The following is a 22,017-nucleotide window of genomic DNA, read 5'->3' as shown; positions in this document are numbered from 1 at the left end:
TATTTTAGCTTTATTTTACTTGTTTAATAATATTCATGGAAAAGATCGCAACTCACTCACGTAATTTTCTCATCATTAGTGCATAAACGTTTAGTTTAATTGATAGTTTTTAATGTTTCTCGTTACTTTTCGTTTGTATAAAGTGAATGTCAAGTCTTACATTGTTTATTTCTTTTTTGATTGAGCAAAAAATAAGATTTCCTCGTGTAGGTAGATAGCCTTTTTCATTAGCCTTTTTTTAAAGTTTGCTTAAAATCAGATAATTTAAAATAAACAACGGTTTTTAATTATTATAATATATAAAAAATGAGTTTCCACTACAGTTATAACATATACTTGGTCAATCTAATACTTATGTACATTTTACATTACAGGCCAAAAATGCATACACGCGAGATCAGTGGTTTCACTCAATTCAGTGGAAGGTAATTACTTCTATATACTATACATATTTTTAGTTAATCAATAAAACATTTATCGCAAAAAATAACTGTCTTCATTTTTTCAGAGAAATCTCTTCAAGTTTAGAAACATCATTTTACAAAGCACAAGAAGAGAAGTTGTACTTAAGGAATTAAAGGTAAAAAAAAATTTAAATCACACATTGAACCAGAAATTATGTATGCACAAAAGAATTATTTGGCGTAAAAAAAATAGCTAATTAAATTTGCAGGTAAGTACTTATAATTTCCCAAGAAATATTATTCTATAGTAATAAACTTACTCATAATATTCAGAATTGGATCTGGGTTTGGGTTTACGAATTGATCAAATTCGTTTATAAATATTTACTCTGAAGAGCATAATAATTCTAAACAATATATTTTGTATCTATCAAGAGTTGACGAAGAAGCTATAAGCTTCAACTCATTCCATCAATTTTGCTTTGTAAAGGTGCTCCGCACACTTCAAGCTTGCAAGCGTCGACACGCATAAGCGTGTGGATCTGGGCCTCGATTATGATGGGAAGATAAAGACGTCATACCTTCACCTTGACGGTATAGTTGAAGATAAATTCGCTCTAGCGATTACAAAGATATACTATCGATACCCCCCCCCCCCCCCATCAAGTTTTGATGTGATTACATCGGTTTATACCGACGGGTCTAGAACCTCTCGATACGTTTATCTACGCATGTGACAAAAAAATTGTTCCGGCAAGCAATTTTTTCTTTAATTACGATTTATTTAATTTTTTTATCGTTTTGAGGCTGGCACTTTTTTTTAAATAGCGTATTAATAATATGAGAGAGAAATAAGTAAATTTTGAAGTCGAATTGTATTCCGATCAGCGTTGCCAGACCCGATCAAGCGAAAAAAGGTAGATTCAGAAAAATAAATCGGTAGATTTCGGTAGATTTGGGAGAGGGGGGAGGAGGGCAGGAGGGGGGCAAAATAAATTTGACAGTTGTTCGAAATTAAAGCGCCGTTTTGCCTAAGGCCTTTGTTTTAAATAGTTGAAAACGCTTGGTAAATGAACAATTGAAAACCAAAAGGACTGCAATAAGTGAATCACCAAAATATAGTGATTTATAATGTCTTATTTTTCTTACAAAAAATGTAATATAAAAAATAATAATATAATACACAGATTAAAATTCAAAATATTATTTTATTGAATGAATGACACAATTTTATCAAAATATGTAGTATTTTTATTGTCAAACAAAGAAATAATTAACGTTTTAAATTTCTTTCAGTGCAACTTAAAACTTAATAAAAACTGCTAGGTAACTGCTGAAGTACTAAAAAATTATCTACATTTCACTTCATAAAATAGACAAATATACATTTTTCAATAATGTCATGAAATTCTTTGCCATGATTTATTTTACCATATTATATTCAACAATACTAGCCAATTCCATAATTAATATATCATTCATTGTATACTTATGTACAATAGATAAGCAGCTTTTTAAAATAAGCAACTGATGGCAATGAAGTGAGCAAACAAGCAATAAATTATTATAATATGAATTCGTTTTATTTGCATTGAAATTTTGTTCTGTGGAAAAAACAAGGAAATGTATAAAAATCGGTAGAATTTCAATCGAATTCGGTAGATCGGTAGATTGCTTCCAAAATCGGTAGATCTACCGAAAAATCGGTAGATCTGGCAACGCTGATTCCGATATAACTGTCAGATTATGAGAAACGAGCGGTTAGATGCAAAAATAATCTCGTTAGGTTCTGTCCTATAGTTAGAAAGTTACAGCTGTAAAAAAATAATTTAGTTATTATATTTTTTCCATCTGTTTTACTATATTTCTGAGAGAACGTATCGAGAGCCGGCTTTCTAATCGCTACGTACTACCTCAGTTATCTACTGTTACAATGCAGACGATCATTAAGCATGTCGTTTTGGCAATGGTTAAAAGTCATAAAAAAATCATGTTCAAGCGAGCATTTTTTGCTTGAATTGGGATTTATTGGAGTTTATGATCGCTTTGAAGTGGGCACTTTCTATCAATGAAGCCTATTTAAAATATAAATGAGAACTATTTTAAATGTAATGACATAAGGAACGCGGACTAATTTTTAGCGGTCATTCATTAGCTTATTTCGATCATATGATGTCGATATAGCAAGTAGGTAGAATATGTTATCGGAATGCCAAGGTAAGATACAGAAGTTAAATATACCGTCTCGATATATACAGATGAAGGTAGCGTTCATAATCGAGGCACGGGCGTTTGGCTCACCTTGCAGACGCTTGCGAGCACTTGCCGAGGTTTGGGACGGTGTCGGTATTTTGTGCACAGATCATATACATATTGTAGGCTTAGGATTGTTATTATTGTCATGCAAAGTTTATTTTTTTATTTTATATGTTTGTGTTTTAAAAGGGTATCTTGTAGAACCATATCTTTATTGCTTTTTGCTATGTCCTTAATAGGGATGTTATAATATTTTTGAATTATGTTTATTAATAGTAATGTTTCAAATTAAATCTATTCACCATGTTCTATTTTGAACTAAGATATAAAAGAAAAGTTATTTGTAGATTTTTGTATTTTATTTACTTTTTCAGAACATGGTCGACTTTGTCATGACTACTCCATTACAAGATGAGTCTGTAACCAGTGAACCTTTGGAAATTATATCCCAACTTTTGGCTGAGGTAGGATGTTTTTACTCTTTACTTGATCAATATGAAACATTGAAACTACTTAGCTTTGTAGGGTCCATAGTCCATAGTTGATGACACACACGTGTTAAATTAGTTCACCTAAAAAATACTAATGACCGACGATGCAATGTCATCATTTTCAATCGAATCCAATACATTCGTAAAATGCAACTCTGAGTATTTCACATGAAATCAGAGGGCATCGTTCTGCAGTACATTCATACCGTCCCTACCATGAAGAAATGTACTACAAAGGAATATGGTCTATAAAGAGACCAGAGGACGCAGTTAATGTCAGTCAGCTCGTTCAATCAGTCCAACAAGATCAGTGCAGTTCACTCAGCTCCAGTATGTAGTTCAAGTGCAGTATCTTCAACCCATCATCGACGTAACACTCGTCTAACATAATTCATTATTTATTTGTCATGTAATAAATAAATATCAAACAGCAATCTCGTGTCTTCTCTGTCAATTTCTAACTAAGGTAGTAACTCCAACTAACACCCAGCAACTAAATCCTACAGCTTTAATCAGGTTCTAAGAATCGTTGAATGTTTTTTTTATTTTTTTTATATAGAGTCTTTATTCAATGAAATATACATATTATTACAATATTAATACATTATAAAGAAAACAAAGTATTAAGATATATTTTGTCCCGATAAACTATTCAATAATAGTTTGTCATCGGGTGCTCAGACATTAGTTTTAATTAATAATCAAATAAGAAGAGTACAGACATAATACTGTATACGTATAAAATAATAAACATAAAAATAGTTTAAAGATATTTTTTTTATTTTTTTTAAGTAAGAAAATAGAGTAAAATAATACAATTAAAATTAAAGAATAGTAATTTACTTAAATATATTTTAAATATAAGAAAAAAATAATAATAGACACATACATAAATAGTGTGTGCTCATAAATGTAATCAAAACAAGATAAAAAAATAAATTAAACAAAGTAAAGTAAATCGAGAATTTCAATTCATATCTACAGAAAAAAAAAAATAGTAAGAAAATTAAAAATACATATTAAAATTAAGATCTAAAAAATGTAAATGAAATATGAAAGTAAGAAAGTAATAAAAGAAAAGAAAAGGTTAACCCAAGAAAATAACAAAAATGTATTCAATGAGGGATAAAAAAATAAAAAATAAAAATTTTTCAAAAACAATATATAAATGTAAAAAAATAATAATAAATAAAAGATATAAGAAATGTATTACATAAATAATAAATCAATAAAGGAACGTTTTATCTACTAACGACTTACGTAATAGAAACTTAATTTTATTTTTACAATGACATGTTTTCATGTCAAGTGGCAACAAATTAAATACTTTTGTTATAGTATAAAATAAAATTATCTATCCATTCAATGTTTCCAAGCAAAATCTGTTATGGCAGAAAATTCAGTATACAGATATCTCTTATCACACCATTTGCATAAAATACTATTCTTATATTTATACAGCTAATTTTAAAAGCTTTCGATTAAAGTATTTTCTTTTACATTGTTTTATTCGTGTTGAGTCCCTAGTTCAATTAAAAAATATTTCAGTGAGGAAGTTCAGTGGTTTCATAAAAAAAAACAATATTTTTTAATTGACTATCAAACTTAGCCAAAAATATTTTTTGTATATTTTATTATCAGCGCTATGATTTTTAAAAGTTTTGCCATTTTGTAATTACACCACATGTAACGTCACAAGTTTCCATCGCAGAGTTCTGCAAATTGGTGAGTTGGGTTTCCGGAAACCGGAAATTTATCACAACTCTCTTATTATTAATTTTCATACATTTTTTGAGAAACTTCGCCATACTTACAATAAAATGCTCTAATTTTTACCGCGCGTAAGAAAACGTTTTTTATATCCAATTTCCCGTAACACTGAACTTCTTCATTGTGGTTTTGTGTTCCTTCTCTCTGTTACAGATAGTTTTAAATCAACTGTAATTTATTCTGACGACGGGTAAAACCATCTGAAAACAGTAAACATAGATAAAGAACTAAGTTATTTTAATTAAATATTTTTCGAATTGTCAAAAAATTTGTCTCCTGTAGATTGACATATTAAATTGTTTTTTAAAACTGTAACGGCAATAACTAAATTAAACTGTCTCACAGGTTGGTGTTACTACACCCTGTGGTCGTTTTATAGGTTGTGCCCTTTCATTTGTTTTTTGTTCCAAAAAAGGAAAAAAAATCATCTACGAAGCCTATGTAAAAACTAAAATATGTTTTATGCAACTACTATTAACAGGGAACAGGAATTCAAAATGACATAAACAGACTACAAAGACAGCAAAATAAAATATTAAATTTAGTATATGACCTACCCTATCTAACGGCAACTAAAGAACTTTTTAAACAAACTAAACAATTAAATATAATGTAACTGAACTCTTCAAACTAGAATCCTTAAAATTTATTCATAAATTAGCCACTGATGTAATTGTAGACAAAAAGTTAAAACTTGAAAAAAATTGTCATAAACATGAAAACAATAAGAGAATATCAGAAAAACTTTATATACAACCTTCTAAAACGAGAAAAGGGCAATCGAGACTAATAAAACATGGACTGAAATTATACAATAAACTACCAGACAAAACTAAACAAACGACTCAGACAACCTTTACAAAAGATGTTAAAAATATTATTATCAACAGTAGAACGTGAATTTTAAAAGTAAGGGTTTATCAATGAAAATTTAAAATTAAAAAAAAAAAAATTATATATTTACGCCCCTATGGCGGGGATGAAATTAATGTCCCGCAGAACATTGCACTGGATTTATCATCTGATTTAGTTATTGAGTAAACGTCTTGTGTGTAATAATGTTGATCTTGCACAATATGATGCATTGTGTTCAACGGAAAATGCTGAGCTGCTTCTTCGATCGACGCTCCAGATTTCTGGCAAAATCATTTGGCGCATGTATGTTGTCGATCTATGGACATTATATGGTTCTATTCCACATACAGAATAACTGCATTCTTCAATGCCTAGATGTTTTACAGAATAGATATGGTGGTGTGTTAAATCTCATTCGTGTTAGGAGGATCGTTGGAGCGGAGGCGAGGAAAGCAGCGGGGTGGCGTTACGTGCCGCGGGCCCGCTATTGGCTGCTGCTCCCTTGCCTGCGCCGCTGGCCGCGGCCCTCGCTCGCCACCTGCGCGCCCGCCCGCGCTGCCCCCGCCTGCGCGACACTCTCGCCCTCGTGGCTGCGCGCATCCTCAAGCACAACGTGGACTTCGGAAAGGCCCCCCATCTCAGGAGACTCATCCAGGAATACATCAGGTTGAGACTGACTATAATTTATTCTTCCTTATCATAGTAATATATATGTCGCCGCCAAATATTTAAATCAGCCACTTAATTACGCGGCTAGGTTCATAAAATAACGGAAGCTTAGCCGAAATGTTGAAAGCGACGTTTTATAAAAGGGCTGAACGTCGCTTAAGCTAGGGTTTCCTAGGACAGCTGTGCCCGTATCTTAACGGCCGAAGTGAACGGTGATGCGGTGGACAGCCGTCGTAATGGTGCAATTGAATGCAAAAAAAGGTATCAAACTTTTACTAAAAATTATACTGAAATAAAAGAAAGAAAGAGGAGCAAAAATGTTGATAAAGCATATTCATAAAACAATATTGAAATAAACCGTAAAAAATATACTAAAAAGAAAAAACAATAATATGTGAATGAATCAAATCATAACTACACATATAAAAAAATGATAACAAAAACATATTTTTTAATTACGATTAAATTTTTAAACAGGGATGATCCTGTGTAAGTTAGATTTGTTTGGTCGTTTCGGCTATCATTGCAGGAGCCATCTTCATATTAATCCGTATGTTTTTGTATAAAAAAAAAAAAAAAGTTACTTCTCCAATCAGCGCTTATAAAAGTTATAAAGGCCTGTACATTAATTACATCCAAAACTTTTAAGCGTTTTCCAAACTTCCTATGAAAAAATTATAAGTTTACTGTCAAACTGTTTCAACCTCTCTCATTAAAACATGTGGAATTACAAAATGTTGAATTTATACAAATATTTTGATAAGTCAGTGAAAAAAAAACTTATATAGTATTCAAAATAAGACAACGTTAAGCTCCTGATGCCATTGCCACCTGAGTAGAATGAAGTGCGTATTATGTGCTTCTGGATTACCTTCTTTCAGCACAAAGTTGCTAAGGCTACCAGATTACAGACAGCTCCTTCGGGCAGCTTTTTTCGTTTGGCAAAGCGCAATTTTTCCGTGTGAAAACCGCCAAGGAGACTAAGACTTATGTCCTCAGGGACGGTATTCTAGATCTGCTCAACCCCCTTAAGAGTGATAAATTTGAAGATTTTTTATGCGACAACACTTTGCTTCGTGTAATGGCCAAACTGATGATTAAACGTCAAATGGTGTATAAAACTGCTTAAAAAACGGAAATAAAACTAATATGGTTTGGTCATTTCAACCTAATTAAGTGTTTTGGATAATGCTTAAGGTCGCAATAATGCTCTAAATTAAAATCATCATGTCTAATTTTTTCGTGTTAATATTTATTTGACGTTTAATGATCAGTGTGGTCATAAACGAAGCAAAAATTAGTTGCATGGAAAAACCCAAATTAACCACTCTCTACGGGATAGAGAAAATTCATAATTGCACCCCAGATGCGGTGTGCGGTATGTGGTGGGCAAGCTGTTACCTAAGTAGTATTCTCCGTATTTTAGATCTTGCCCTCCAAAGAAGTGGAGAGCGAGTGTTGAGGGCAAACGCTCTAACATCCTCAGGTTTAACCAGTGGTCCCTCGAGGACGCAGCTGTACATTCACATAGAATGTGTATAGGTGTTTCATCATCTGCACTGCAGAACCTACATCTAGAAGTTTCAGAAAGAAACTTTCATTAAACAACTAATCCTCAACCTTGAAAGATAATATTAAACAAAACATGATTCTATATTCGATTAGGGCAAAATCTAACTACTCTGCTATTAGATCATTCGATACTGTAAATGATTTTCATATTTTATGGGTAAATAAATTAAGTCATTTTTCAACATTTGCAAATTAGCAGATTTGTTTAAATTTGCAATTTAGAGAAAACAGATGTGGGAACACTTCTGATAAGTTAACTTTTAACCACTTTTGACACTGGAGTAACAAATGCTTAGTTTAAAAATTTTAGATCATAAAAAAATAACATGAAAACTCTTCTTATTTTTCAGTGCGCTTAATCATCAAAATGGCGGAGACGAAGTTGTGCGTTCATGGGTACGATCTGTACACGGCGCTGGACCCATCTGTCCTCACCCCAGAGTCCTTCCAAATCTTGCTGCGGCTTGTCTAGCTGCTCTGCATCAACTGCCCGTGTCACAAGAAAAGAAAAGCGAATATCAATCTGTATCATCTCAGAATCTAGAACTCGGGAAATCATTACATTCTGCAGATAATGTACACCCATCTGCCTGTTTGAATTCTCAGCCTCCGACACCTATAATATTTGCTTCACCCACAATATCTGTTGGATGCTCTCCTTCTGCCACACCGGCATCTGATTCCCCTCCAGTAACACCCACATTTTCATTGAACCCTTCCCCAGTGTCATCGCCATTCTGCACCCCTGCAACTCGTTCATTACACGGATCATTCAGATCAGAATCTCCATCCGACACTCCCGCCATTTGTTCACCTTTCGCTGATCCTGGAACATTTTCTACTTCCTCAACTCTTGCCACTGTCCCTACTATTTCTTACACTCCTCCGATGAGTCCTGCTAGAGATAGTGTTACTTCGAACCAAGATGATGGAGAAATGCAAAACAACAATGTTTTCTATACACCTATAGAGATGTCCAAAAATGAACGTAACAATTCCTCCTCGCAGTACTCAGCTGTAGAGGAAATAGAAGTAACAAGGAATTTTCTCACATTACCCAATGCTGAATCTCCATGGACTGAAGATAAGGACCTCGTGTGTTTCGCTAATGTGATAAAATATATGTTAGTATTTTTTTTATTTCTTTTTTATTTTAAGTAAAAATAGAATACAAAAAACTTCCTGTAACATTACCCTCAAATTATGATACTTTTAGATTACTTAGCTTACAAAGTCACTTGATTTTACACAATATATAATTTTACATCAATTTCTCTCACTTGTCAACCGTCTTACTTTATTTAATGTGTTGTAAAGTTACAAAACCCACTCGGAGGCTCTTTCCGTTTTTGAGAGAATCACAAAAGAACAATAAATCATCTTATTTTATAGATATTTCTAAACATATATAAATTGTGATCTATTTATCTTTTCACAAATTTTGTCCAGAGTAGGTTTTGTAACACAACAACTCTAGTAAAAAAAATTAAGATCATAATTTTAAAAATATAACAGCATACACACTTTTTTATAGCAGGGATCAGCTTAAACTGGCATGAGTAAAATAAATTTGCTTTTAAGTTGACTTTAACACGTTCACTACCAGCCTAAAATACTTAAAACTCGAATATAAATTTGAAAATGTTTTATTATTATATTGGCTCGGAGATCAAAAATTTAAAAATGCAAATGAAGGATCGAAAAATTCTTCCCAACTTCGCCAATTGATGGAGCCTGTTAAAGACAGCACTCGCTTAGCAATGTATGTAGAAGACTAGGTCTGAGTAACAGTTCTCGAATACATTTTAGGTCGGAATACATAGACTGGGCTGAAGGTCTGGGGGCTCTCCTTCAGCCAGTTCCCGTACCGGCGCGAGCCCTGGAGACCCTAGGGGCAGGGAGGGCCCTGGCCAGCGCAGCCCTGACACTGGGAAGGGACCTGCGCTGTGCTGTACATCGCCGGGTGCTGCCCCTGCGCCCCCCTCGCCCCGGCTGGCTGCACTTGCTGTGCCCCACCACTCCTGGGGCCCACCCCGAACACGCACAGTTGTGGGGAGATATGGTATGTCTATACTTATTTTTTATCTACAGCCTACACTAGTCAAAGATAATATATTATGAAAAGAATACCAAAAACATTATTTAATAGCAAATGCAGGGTAAAAATAACATTTAAATAGTAGAACATATGAGGCGCTGAGAACCAGAGGAACTTAAGCGACATTTAATCGGTTTTTTGCAAAATGGCTTCCAACCATTTTTACTTTTTTTTATTTAAAATTTATTTATTAACCCTTACGAACTATTACATTAATTTTACAAAAGTAATATATCATTTTAAATTCATATTCTATAGTTAATGACATGTTAATGATAATATTTTTAACACCTTTAAAAAGTTTGTTTGAGTCTTTTGTTGGGTTTTGTCTGGTAGTTTATTGTATAATTTTAGTCCCTGATTTAATGGTCTCGATTGTCCTGTACTTCTTATATCTTATATGTAATGACTAAGACTACGCTTAGTGTTAAGATTTTTCATAACAAATGGAAAGGAAATAAGTTATGTAAACTGACAGCTCACACAAATTTGGCGGTTATATTTCTCTGCCTTAATTTTTTTGTGAAACTTTAATTTAGCCATTCAGTTTTTTTTTTTGCTTCCAGCTTTAATATTGCAGCTTGAGTAAGTGTGGCTTAAAACAAAGGATTTTTGTTACATTCAACTACATACTGAGATCAAATTTATGTCAAATGTCATTTGAGCTCCTATGGCTCTTAGCACCTCATATCTCGTTACAAATGTAATATCTATTAAGTAACATATTGTTCAAGAGATGAATATAACTATGTATCTTCTGAGGATGGATTTTTAGTACATGTTTTTTTATTGATAATAAATAGAAAAATTACACAATTTTATTTCTACAAAATATATTGGTATTTTTTGTTGATATAAAATTGTATGAATTTAATGAGAAATTAAAAATACTTTGGAAATAAAGTTTACATAACAGATATTACCGGCGCAATATAGATATTAAAGAAACATAGGAAAGCATAGTTGAACATAGTTATCAAATAGAAATGTATGAATGATTAACAAATCATTTATTTTTCAGTTTATCTGTTCAAAGTCTAGGCATGGGGTAACTCAAGATTATTTTTTGGGCTGCAGGTCAGCTAGCAGCTCATATACTTGAGCTGGAGTTTTGAACCGGCTCGCAGATCAGCTCACATTATTTCACGCGACTGCCGCGATCTGCTCAGGCGCGAAACATCTATGGCAGTAAGCTGAAAAATACAGATCACACAAATAAATGTTTAGTTCACCGAATCACCACTAATGCTCTCTGAGTAGTCAGCTGACCTGATATTTCATTTTCTGTAAAGCGTTTTGTAGTGAGCTGCGAGCCGTTTATTAGAAATTCGAGCTGTAGCTTAACAGCTCGGAGCATTCGAACTGTCTTTTTAAACCGGTTTGAAATTGAATTACCCAAGCCTACTGTATAATATGTGAATGTTTAATAATATCACAATATGTATTTTTTAATAACCTATCACAATTTTCAAATTGTGTCAGTATAAGGTGATTATGAATCATTTCCTAGAAACAGAAGACATCACATACATATTGTCGGTCGGCGTGCATCCACCAATCTACTTCATCAACTTTTTCCAGGAGACAGTAAAAACTGTTTTGAAAATCTAATCTAACACATTATTTACTCCGATCCGCAGCAATCTTCTTCAGAAAGCTCTCCTACTATTGGTCTAGTTAGGGAACATCTAATGAGAATTTAAAATTCCCCCGTTTGAAAACATAATTTTTGCTAAAATTGTAGATTAGCAGTAACGCACGCCGACCGACAATATATATTTTCATTCATATGTTTTGACTCAACAGCTTTGGGGTGCGATTCTGTGTTGTGATTCGGGTGTAGAAAACGCTTTGTTAGCGGGTAATTAGTATGTAAATTATGTGTAGCAAAGTGTTCTCTACTCTCACGAGAGCATTCAGAATAGCAGCCCTGGGTGTTGTCAGAAAAACTATTTTGGTGCAATAGAACTATGGCAAATGTGATACAAAAATAGTGTAATCAAATCAAATTAACACTAGACGAAGAATGAAATAACACACTGGCAAGCCCTACCTCAGCTTTGGAAACATTAAAAATATATATTTAAATATCATAGTTACCAAATTAAATAAAAAGGATGGGAAAATGACAGGATATCAAACGAGTTATGTAAATAATATTTACTTAACATTGTTTTAAATTAATTCATATTTGTTGTTTTACTATTTTTTCTTGATAGTTTGTGTTCTGTGTAATAAATATTGTTCAATGGGGAAAATTACAAAGTAAATATTACTATTTTTAAACGAGTGTTGTGTTAATCAATTTGTTGTTGTTTTTAGTTGGAGACTCTACTTAATTGCTGCTGCAAAAGAAAAAAGTTTCTTACAGAACTTACTGAAATGCTACCCGCGTGCCTTTTACTCGCTCTAAGAGCTCATGTAAGTATTCAATGTAATATTACAACTCTATAAAGTAATATAACCTAAAAAAAAAAAACAATTCAGAAAAAAATTTATCCAGATTGATAAGTACCAGATGCTATGCGGATAATTGGATTAACCATTGAATTAACGCAACGTTTTGAAAGAAAATGCAAAATCTAAGATAATTTTTTATTGCTTTTGAAATAATACAGCGAATGAATTGGAATCACATTAAAAACTTAAACAAAGGAACTCATTTACGTCCATCACGAACCCCCTAATTAATATACAAAAATTAATACTAAGAGTGATGCTGCGATGTCCCCCCACTTTCCCATCTGAGACATTGTTCCAATTTATGAAGGTACTGGACATTTGACTTTTTTCAATCACTGACAAATTTCTGGTCATGCGGCTACAAGAGTAGATCCTAGCAGAATGCTCATTCAAGGTTTTCCTGTAATTTGAATTATTTAATTCCAAAAATACGTACGATGTTTGCTCAGAGGAATTTCTCTTTTGTGGCTTCAAGAGTGTTCAATAATATGTATTAAGTTCTCCAAATCGAAAGCCATTTTCAGAAAGAGTGTACAAGTCTGGATTTTGTCTAAGAGAAGATACCATTGCGGGAGACTGCTGCGAGATATTGCATAGATTTATATACTATTAAGCGTGTTGTCCAGGTGCTTCTTGAAATATATGTATGTCTATGTAATATTATTTCATTTTTATTTTTGCTATTATTTAGTAATGTCCACTTTCCATTATGTTGTATCCCAACTCAACACACAGGGCCCTTGCCCTCATAGAGTTTGGGATATGTTATTTTTTTTTTTTTGTAATAGAATGAATAAATAAAAACCAATAAAATTTTTGGCTAATTATAACATCTCCTCTATTTTTTATTTCCTGATAACGATCCGGATATTTAGAAATCTGGATGACTAGAGAAACGGAATTCTACTGTATTCCTTAAGGGTTCTTTATAAACACTAGAACATTAATTTTCATATATATTTTTTTGTATTCATTGAAAAAAATCTTGACAAAATAAGTATAAAATTACAAAATGGTTGGACATACATAATTAATAATAAAGTTTCTACCTCTCTAATAGAGTGAAAACTCGTGTTTAGAGCGGGAGTTCGCTTTACATTTATTTTTATACATATATTAAGTATGTTTTATAAATTGAGTTATCTTTATGAAATGTTTTGTAGAGAATTCATATATAATAATAAATTCAGACACTGAAATATATTTGTACCTTGTTTATTGGTTTTCTTTTAAAAACTATTAAAATTCATTGAATCAGCATATCGGTTATACTGCAATACTGCATAACCTCATTTTTAACAAAAATGTGTTTACTGCATAAATTACTTCTAGGGACAAACAGCCGTTAGTTTTAAATTATTTATATTTTTACTCTAAATAATGATAATTGTTCTAAAACTTTGACGGTATTTTGGGTTGATTAAAATCACCGTAATAATGAACAGTTTTTAGATTCCCCGGTTCCCCTTTAAAAAAATAAACTTGATAGTTATGCGGTATTGTAGTATCACCGACATAATAAATCTATAGTCCATATGTTTTGAGTCAAAAATATACTCAAAACATTGTTGATTTAACTGCCTGGTTTACCAGGTTCTTTTAGGAAGAAGTATAAAAAACTGAAAAATTGTTTTCAGGCGTTGCCTAGTAAGTGAATTGGTTCAACCGGATGAATCTCACCCTCATAATAAAGGTTTCAGCTCTTTTACTTCGCAAAAGTCAACAGATGGAAGAGTTGAGGAAATGTGGATGTTCAAACATAGGCAGAAAGTGGCCACTTAAACCAGCCAATGACAGGTTATAAGCCCTGCAAATGCCTAGACTCCCATATTCCCTTCTCAAAAATGTTTTCCCTCTCTGTTGCAACAAATTTAAATATGGTATTTATACTTACATACCATATTATATATATACTTGATAAGATGCCTACAATTATTACTATCTGAATATGTTTGGCCTTGTAGTAATGGTCAAAATTCTTTATTTTTGTTTGATTTGTGTACAATATAAATATGTTGATAATTGAAAAAGAATGCAACAAAATAAAATAAACTGAAAAAACAATTCTAGTCATATTAATTATTATTAAGAAAGTAACCGAATATAGTTTTCCACACAGTAGAGTTTTTTTTCATTTTCATCCATATTTGCTTCATTCGCGAAAATAATTTCAATTTATTTACATATATTATACAATATTGTATTCACAAGTAGCACTGAGTACAAAGTTTTCACAAACCAATAATTTCTACAGGCATCTCATGGATGGTTTTGAAACGTTATTTTTCTATTTCTAGTCCACGGGGATTTGTCGGTCAACATTGTGACATTTTACAAAAACAGTACAACTTAATATTTAATTTTCCCAAAACACTGACAATATAGTTAGTGATGTATATGCATTTTGGTATTTATGATTAAATGTTTGATAACACTACAAAATCACCACTGTAAATATTCTACAAATGGTCATTTATAAATAATAATACTCACTTTATGAACTTTTTTTATTATTTGATTGATTATTGATTTTTCAGTAAATACAGGCGCTCTGTATTATGGCAATACGCTGTATCTAAAGATACAGGATTTTAGCTTAGCAACGCAATCAATTCCATTAGTCGAGTTACATCATACAAACTTTTTTTTTGTTACTTCCCAAGGAATTGAGGATGATACAATGCTCTAAGTACAAAAACTTCAGTAGTAACAGAATACTGCACCTTTAAATCAGCATTCTGCCAGGACAACCCCACAAATACGCTGTTTTGCCATTACAGCGCCATTTCCGTGCAGAAAATGGTACAGTGATGCGCACATAAGATGTTTGAGTTACAGCGTATTGCTTTCATAAATCAAAAACATTTTGCTCCCCAAATGTTCCGCCAGAACATTTTTTTGTGAATTCTATTAAAAACACAAAGTACATTTTTTTATATCTTTATTTTTTATTTATGTTTTGAATGAAGGGTCAATCTAATTTCTCATAAAATTTTGAATTATTTATATTAGTTTGCGAGGAATAAAACAAAATGTTTAAAAAACTTTAGCCATTCATTTCAAAACTAGCTTTTTTAAGATACAGCGTATTGCCATATCCCATGCCTGTGAACTTGCCCCAACTTGCTATAAAATCCGTGTTGAGTCAGGGAAGTTTTATTTCATATTATTACTGTGTGCCGTTTGTCATTTAAGTATACTTAAACTAAGCTTTGCATTCCAACACAAATCCTTTCTACCTTTCTAATATCGTCTTTTTATTTTAATGTATTTTTTAAATTTATCTTTTTATTACCATTATTAGCCGGCCGGACTCGAGTCACTATGCTTGATGCTGGAATGGGAACTGCTTGGAGAAGAACAGCAGAGGTTGGATGCAGTTCAAGCTCTTCGCTCTTCAGCTCCCGGTCGCCGAGCTTTGCACCAAACTTGCCAGAAACAAGTGCACCTCAAGAAACTTGTAAGTATATATAGTAATAAGTATATTGAGATTTATTCATATCGATGAGTTATTTTTAATAATTTGGCAGTTTCTTATACACAGGGGAGATATAGTACAAGGGAAATTGGCAAAAAATATACTGCACATCAAAGATGTTTGCAATCTTCTATTCAAAACTTAAATGTTGCCAGAATGGTTAATCCTGGTAATTCCTAGTTGGAAATAATTGCCTTACAAAATTGAGGCCTTCAAACTATAGTTGGGCAGAAAAATGCTGCGAATCTCATGGACTGATTGTGTCTCCAATAAACCGGTTTTAAGCATAATCAATAAAGAGAGGGAGTTACTAACAGCTGTCAAAAGAAGAAAAACCTCATATTTTGGTCACAAACAGTTGACAGTCATTCAGTGTGACTGGCTCAGGATCGTGACGAGTTCAGAATGACAGTCGCCAACCTCTGGTAGGAGCAGCAAAAGAAGAAGATGTTTAAGTTTTCAAAAGTTTTAATTAATATTTCAGTAAATACACGCAGAAAAAAAAAATCACAGTCATTTAGAATGGTAATTTATTATTGAAAAACAACACTAAAATATTTTAGTTTGTGGATTAAAGTCTTGAAATTGAGACGTATTTCAGCTCTCCTGTTCATTTTTGAAAATTACAGATGGTCCCTTCTGCCATCTGACTACCGAACTGCTCATTGGAAATAACATTTTTTGATCATTATTTATCGTACTAACCCGAATATGATACTATGTTTTTTACTATTTTTTTTCCTTTTCTTCCTGCTTAAAATATATAAGTAGCGTTATATTCAGGCAAATATGATACTAGTCATTTTTTTTATTTATTTTGACAATTAATGTAGTTTATAGGTGGAATATGTACTATGAAAAATATTACATACCAGGTGTATGCATAAGCCTTTTTCGGTTTCACTAAGAGATGGCGCGAAATCGCTTGGATGGGACATCATTCCGCACCCGCCTTACTCCCCCGACCTGGTGCCATCTAACTTGAAAAAATAACAAATAAAAATAATAAGATATTGTGCAGAGATACAAACCAAAAGTATTATTTTTGTAATAGAAGAATATTTATGAACTGTATGCATTACAAATTGTTTCACAGCAACAAAAGGGTGGACCACGCCGCCTAACATTGCCGTCCAGAGCTACAGATGCAGATGTGGCCCGATTACTATCCGCAGGATCTTTTGGGAACCTAGAATGTCTCTCCTTGGCTTTCACACATGTCACTTCAGCCGTTGCAGAACAGCTAATCAAGGTAATTACTGTGTATCTCTAAACTGCATCAAGTTTCATATTATAAATAATATGTGTATAAATATTAAACAATCTACGTAGTAATAGCTAGGTACTAGGTACTCTCACCGCAATATCCTAAATATAGATGTGTTATTCATTATCACCATCATCTCTCCCTTATCCACACGTTATGTGTTATTCATTATCACCATCATCTCTCCCTTATCCACACGTTATAATACATAGCACCGCTTTGGTTTTTAATCATTATCTTTACATGAAAGTAAGGTAATCAATTTTACGCTTCAGATGTCAATCTAGAGGCTTTGAAATTTTGATTTAGGACCTACAATCTGGTACATCAACGTTAACCTTAGAGTATGGATTTTCGTGTTACTCATCCGTTTAAAAAAAAGGAAAGAATAAAATTATATCAAACAGCTTTCCATTTCCGTTTTAAATGCCTACAATTTAACTACATATAATATTTCAACTGACTGCATTGGTGTACCATTGGTGTACCAATGCAGTGGCCTATGCTCCAGTAGGTGCAGAAACGGAATAATTTCTTTATTATATGATTATATGAGTGTTGATTGATTTGGTGTTTATTTTGTAGAACTCCATATTTAAACAATTGTCACGAAGCTTTTGTTTTTATATTTTTTATATTTGTAAAAATAAAATAAAGTGTTCAGTAGACTCAAATCAGTGTTTGATTTCTAATATTATATGAGTAGCTTATTAATTTTCTCGTAATTGTTATGAATTTATTTTCCTTATAGCTTCCATCTTTGAGATATTTGAACCTGTGGGCAACCCAATTCGGTGATGCTGGAGTTCTATTGATAGCTGAGCATCTTCAACACCTTCAAGTTTTAAACCTTTGTGAAACACCTGTGTCCGATAATGGTATTGCAGCTTTAGCAGGTAAATGATAATAGATTTTGAATTATGTTCAATTAACCCTTAGACTGCTAAACAACGATATATCATTGTTGTTAATCACTATCATAAAGTTCTAACTAGACTGATGCTGACGTCATAATCCCCAAAAGGGGAAATGAATTCGGGAACTGCGTGTTGCACTTAATTGTCAGTGGTTTAAAACATTTTCAAAACATAAAAATTACTTATTCAGCGGGTTTATTATTAAGTTTCGTACCTGTTTCAGCCCTACAGAAAATTTAATACAAAAAATGTTTTCTTACGTGCGGTAAAAATTTGAGCATTAAATTGTATGGCAAAGTTTTTTGAAAATGAATGAAAAATATGTTAATAAAAACGAACTACTTTGAATGACGTCACTTGTTCATATGAATCAACCAATGATAAGAGGGTTGTGGAAGATTTCCGGTTTGCTAATCGTCAATGGAGCAATCAACAGAACTAACCGAGATGAAGCGGAAGAGAACTTGCAACGTCACACGCGGATTAATTTCAGAAATACAAAACTTTAAAAAATCTTAGCGCTGATAATACGATACATAAAAATTGAACAAAAAAAGCTTTGTTAAGTTGTCTATTAACAAATGTATATATTTTTTAAAAACCACTAAACTTCCTCATTATAAATTTACTTGTGATATTTAAATTCGCAGTGCTTTTAAAAAAAGAGAAACGACTAAACACAGGAAACTTCTAGCTAGTCGGGACCTGAAACAGTGAATTTTTTTACATTGCAAAAACAGTGAAATAAAAAATAAATCATGTTAATATTTAGAATTTTTAATCACTTATATGATATTTGAGGAAAATAATTATATTCTGTGTTTTCCCCGGTATTGTACCCGATCCAGTGATTACAAAAATATTGATGTATTTCCGTAATGAATAACTAATTGAATACTTTACCTTTAATATAATAAATCTTTTCTTGTGAGGTCCCTATATCACCGGAAAACCACGTAATAAGGAATATAAACAAATAAGTAAAGAGCCATAAAACATCAAAATAATTCACCATGGAACCTAATGATAGTCAATTGGGACGTTTGAATATTAAAAAATCATTTGTTAATTTATTATAATGGGTATCTACAGTAATGGAAAATTAAAATGTTTTAGCTGTTCATTAGGTAATAATTATTACTCTACAAACAAAACGTAATTATTACTATACAAACTCTATTCTACAAACAAAACGTAATTGTGGTGAATTCGGTATATTAGCTCGATCTTGATCCAAAAATATTTCAGAAATAGCTTCTTCGATTTCGAACTCTTCATACGAGTCATATAAACTATCATCACTATCACTTAGAAGTTGATCGTTATTGTCTAATTCACTTTCGGAATAGGTTGAGCTGCTAAGTTTCCGAGTTTCTCGGTGCGGTATTATTATTTCTATATCACTTTCACTATCCGTTATCATTTTGAATGATATATTTTGTAAATTTATTTACAATAAAAAGGACGTTTTGCAGAGTTAACTTGTCAGTTAGAGTAACAAAGTAATATTAAAAATATATATGTAAATGTAAAAAATATGTAATTTACCACAGCTGTTTGTAATTTCAGCAACTGTTGTCTATCTCGCTCAATCCATTATGCGTGAACTATCTATTAGTAAAACGGAATATTTTTCTTCGAAGTGATATCAATTTGTGAGACAGTTGTACAAAAACATTATTTTTTTTAATTGAAATTATATTATAACATCTACCAAGAAATAATATCACTCCTTAGTACATTTACTAGTTATCTTTAAGTTTCAATCTAAATAACTCCATAAAAACATTTGGACATACTCGAAATATTGTTGATTAAAATAACTTACATAAAAAATTTAAAGTATTTTTAGGCGTTACCTAGAAGATGAAATAATTTATCCAGATGAAACTCACTGACATCAATAACGGTTTCAGTTCTTTTAGTTTGCAAAAGTCAACAGATGCATGAGTTGAGGTAATGTAAAAATAATCATGAATATGTGTAAACATACGCAGAATGGTGAATATTGCGCAGTGTGTAAAATGGTCATTTAAATCAGCCAATGACAGATCCTGTAAATGCCTAGACTTCCATATTCCCTTGGCAAAAATGTTTTCCCTCTCTGTTGCAACAAATTCCAAGATATATTTTACTCAATTTTTATTTAGCATGCATTGATAGAAGTGGTACGTTTGATAATATATAACAGGGCACTTTGCCCCGCAATCAACAAAAAAACTACCATAATTATGTCATTTTGATAATAACTATTAAAACGATGCGCCTGGAGATTGCTGTACGAGATCATTTTTGTTTGTTTTTATTTTCATCTAAGAAAGGGTTTACAACCGCTGTACGACAATGTGATGCAGGCGGTACGAGTTATCTATCTTGCTCACTCCATTGGGCTTGAATTAGATATTTATGAAATGGAAGATTTTTCTTGGAATTGCTATTAATTTTTAAAACAGTAGTGTGTTTAGAAAACAACGTATTCGATAAAATATTTTTAAAATGCATAAATAATAGGATTTCTGATTAGATTCTTGAAAAACTGCGTAGCAGCCTAAGGGTTAAATACGCTTTTATTGTTTTATATTATTTATATGTAAAAATGTTATTTTCAGGGTTACCAAGCCTTAGAAAATTGAATTTAAATAGTACCAAGTTAACAGCTGCCACGTGGGCTCGCCTTCGTCAATGTCTTCCCGCTCTACAAGAAAGTGATGTCCGTTATACTGATGCCTGGTGATTCTACCACTGAGGGATTGGCCACGTGCCAAGAGAACCAAAAATGTTGATATTGAATAGGTAGTTGATAAATAAATAGAACAATCTTTAATCTTTCATAGTTACAGCGGAATATTCACAGATGATTTTGCCATTTCAATTTGGCGTTTTATTAAAAATCAATATGAACTTTTATTTCAATATTTTATGAAACAGCACCAAAGAATAACGGTTTTCAATTATCGACTAGCTCGTATGGTACAGCTAAAATTTATAATTATTTGTATTGTTTTTTTTTTTTACATACTTAGCTGATAAGATTGTCAAATAAAATTGCAATCGAGAACTTGGAATAAAACTGAAACTTCAGTATGTCATTTAAATAATTATTGCATGCACGGTTAGTTAAACAACATATATTTTTCAGCTTTATGACTACTCTCTTATTTACAGAGAAAGAAAGCGCTTTATAGCAAAATGTTTTTTTGAAAACTTGCACAAATCAATTTGTGTCAAATCAGCTAAGTGTTTTTAAAACGACAACAATTACATATCAAATTAAATAATTACCAGCAAGAAGTTTTCTTTTTCATGAAATTTGTTTATTGATATGGAAGAAATTGATAAAAAGTATTTCATCATCCGTGAATAAGAAGCTTAATTTGTAAAATCCATAGACTTAAAGGTGGCCTAAACTGCTTGTATAAGTAGTAAACTGATGTGGGCTATTAAAATCTGATAAAATATTCATTTTAATAAAACATAAAAATTAATAACTATAGTAGAATTTTGTGCAACATCTTGTGATTATCATATTTTAGATTAATCACAACTTTTTAATCAATTGATTGTTATTTTACAGAATTAACATTAAACTGTATGTTATTACTTAAGTAAACATTCCATAATATGTAAATCATTCACATTAAACATAATTTCAATAAAAATTAGATTTAACTGGGTTATGCAATGCACAAACTTGTTGATGAATATTTTACAATTTTCATCCATAAAACTGTATTAAAATTACTCAATGCTAAAAAAAAAAACATCGAAAAAAATTGC

The 22,017-nt window shown here is 31.9% G+C and overlaps 1 protein-coding gene across 1 annotated transcript in view; it reads left to right on the top strand.

The window, feature by feature from the left end:
* Positions 1–21,017, top strand: part of LOC148272622 (C-Maf-inducing protein-like) — a 40,595-nt gene extending 19,578 nt beyond the window's left edge. The window contains exons 3-13 of the mRNA XM_088239808.1: positions 375–425; positions 509–580; positions 3,035–3,124; positions 6,201–6,442; positions 8,368–9,141; positions 9,827–10,079; positions 12,438–12,536; positions 15,883–16,038; positions 17,153–17,308; positions 18,075–18,219; positions 20,850–21,017. Of these exons, the coding sequence (XP_088095934.1) occupies positions 375–425; positions 509–580; positions 3,035–3,124; positions 6,201–6,442; positions 8,368–9,141; positions 9,827–10,079; positions 12,438–12,536; positions 15,883–16,038; positions 17,153–17,308; positions 18,075–18,219; positions 20,850–20,974 (2,163 nt within the window). The 3' untranslated portion in view covers positions 20,975–21,017. The remainder of the gene's footprint in view (positions 1–374; positions 426–508; positions 581–3,034; positions 3,125–6,200; positions 6,443–8,367; positions 9,142–9,826; positions 10,080–12,437; positions 12,537–15,882; positions 16,039–17,152; positions 17,309–18,074; positions 18,220–20,849) is intronic.
* The last annotated feature ends 1,000 nt before the right edge of the window (positions 21,018–22,017 follow it).

Source organism: Micrasema longulum, unplaced genomic scaffold (genome assembly GCF_059751315.1).
Source record: "Micrasema longulum isolate JH-2025_06_02 unplaced genomic scaffold, ASM5975131v1 h1tg002269l, whole genome shotgun sequence".
Taxonomy (NCBI): Eukaryota; Metazoa; Arthropoda; class Insecta; order Trichoptera; family Brachycentridae; genus Micrasema; species Micrasema longulum.
Note: the sequence above shows the minus strand (reverse complement) of the source record. Positions and strands in the feature narration are given on the sequence as shown.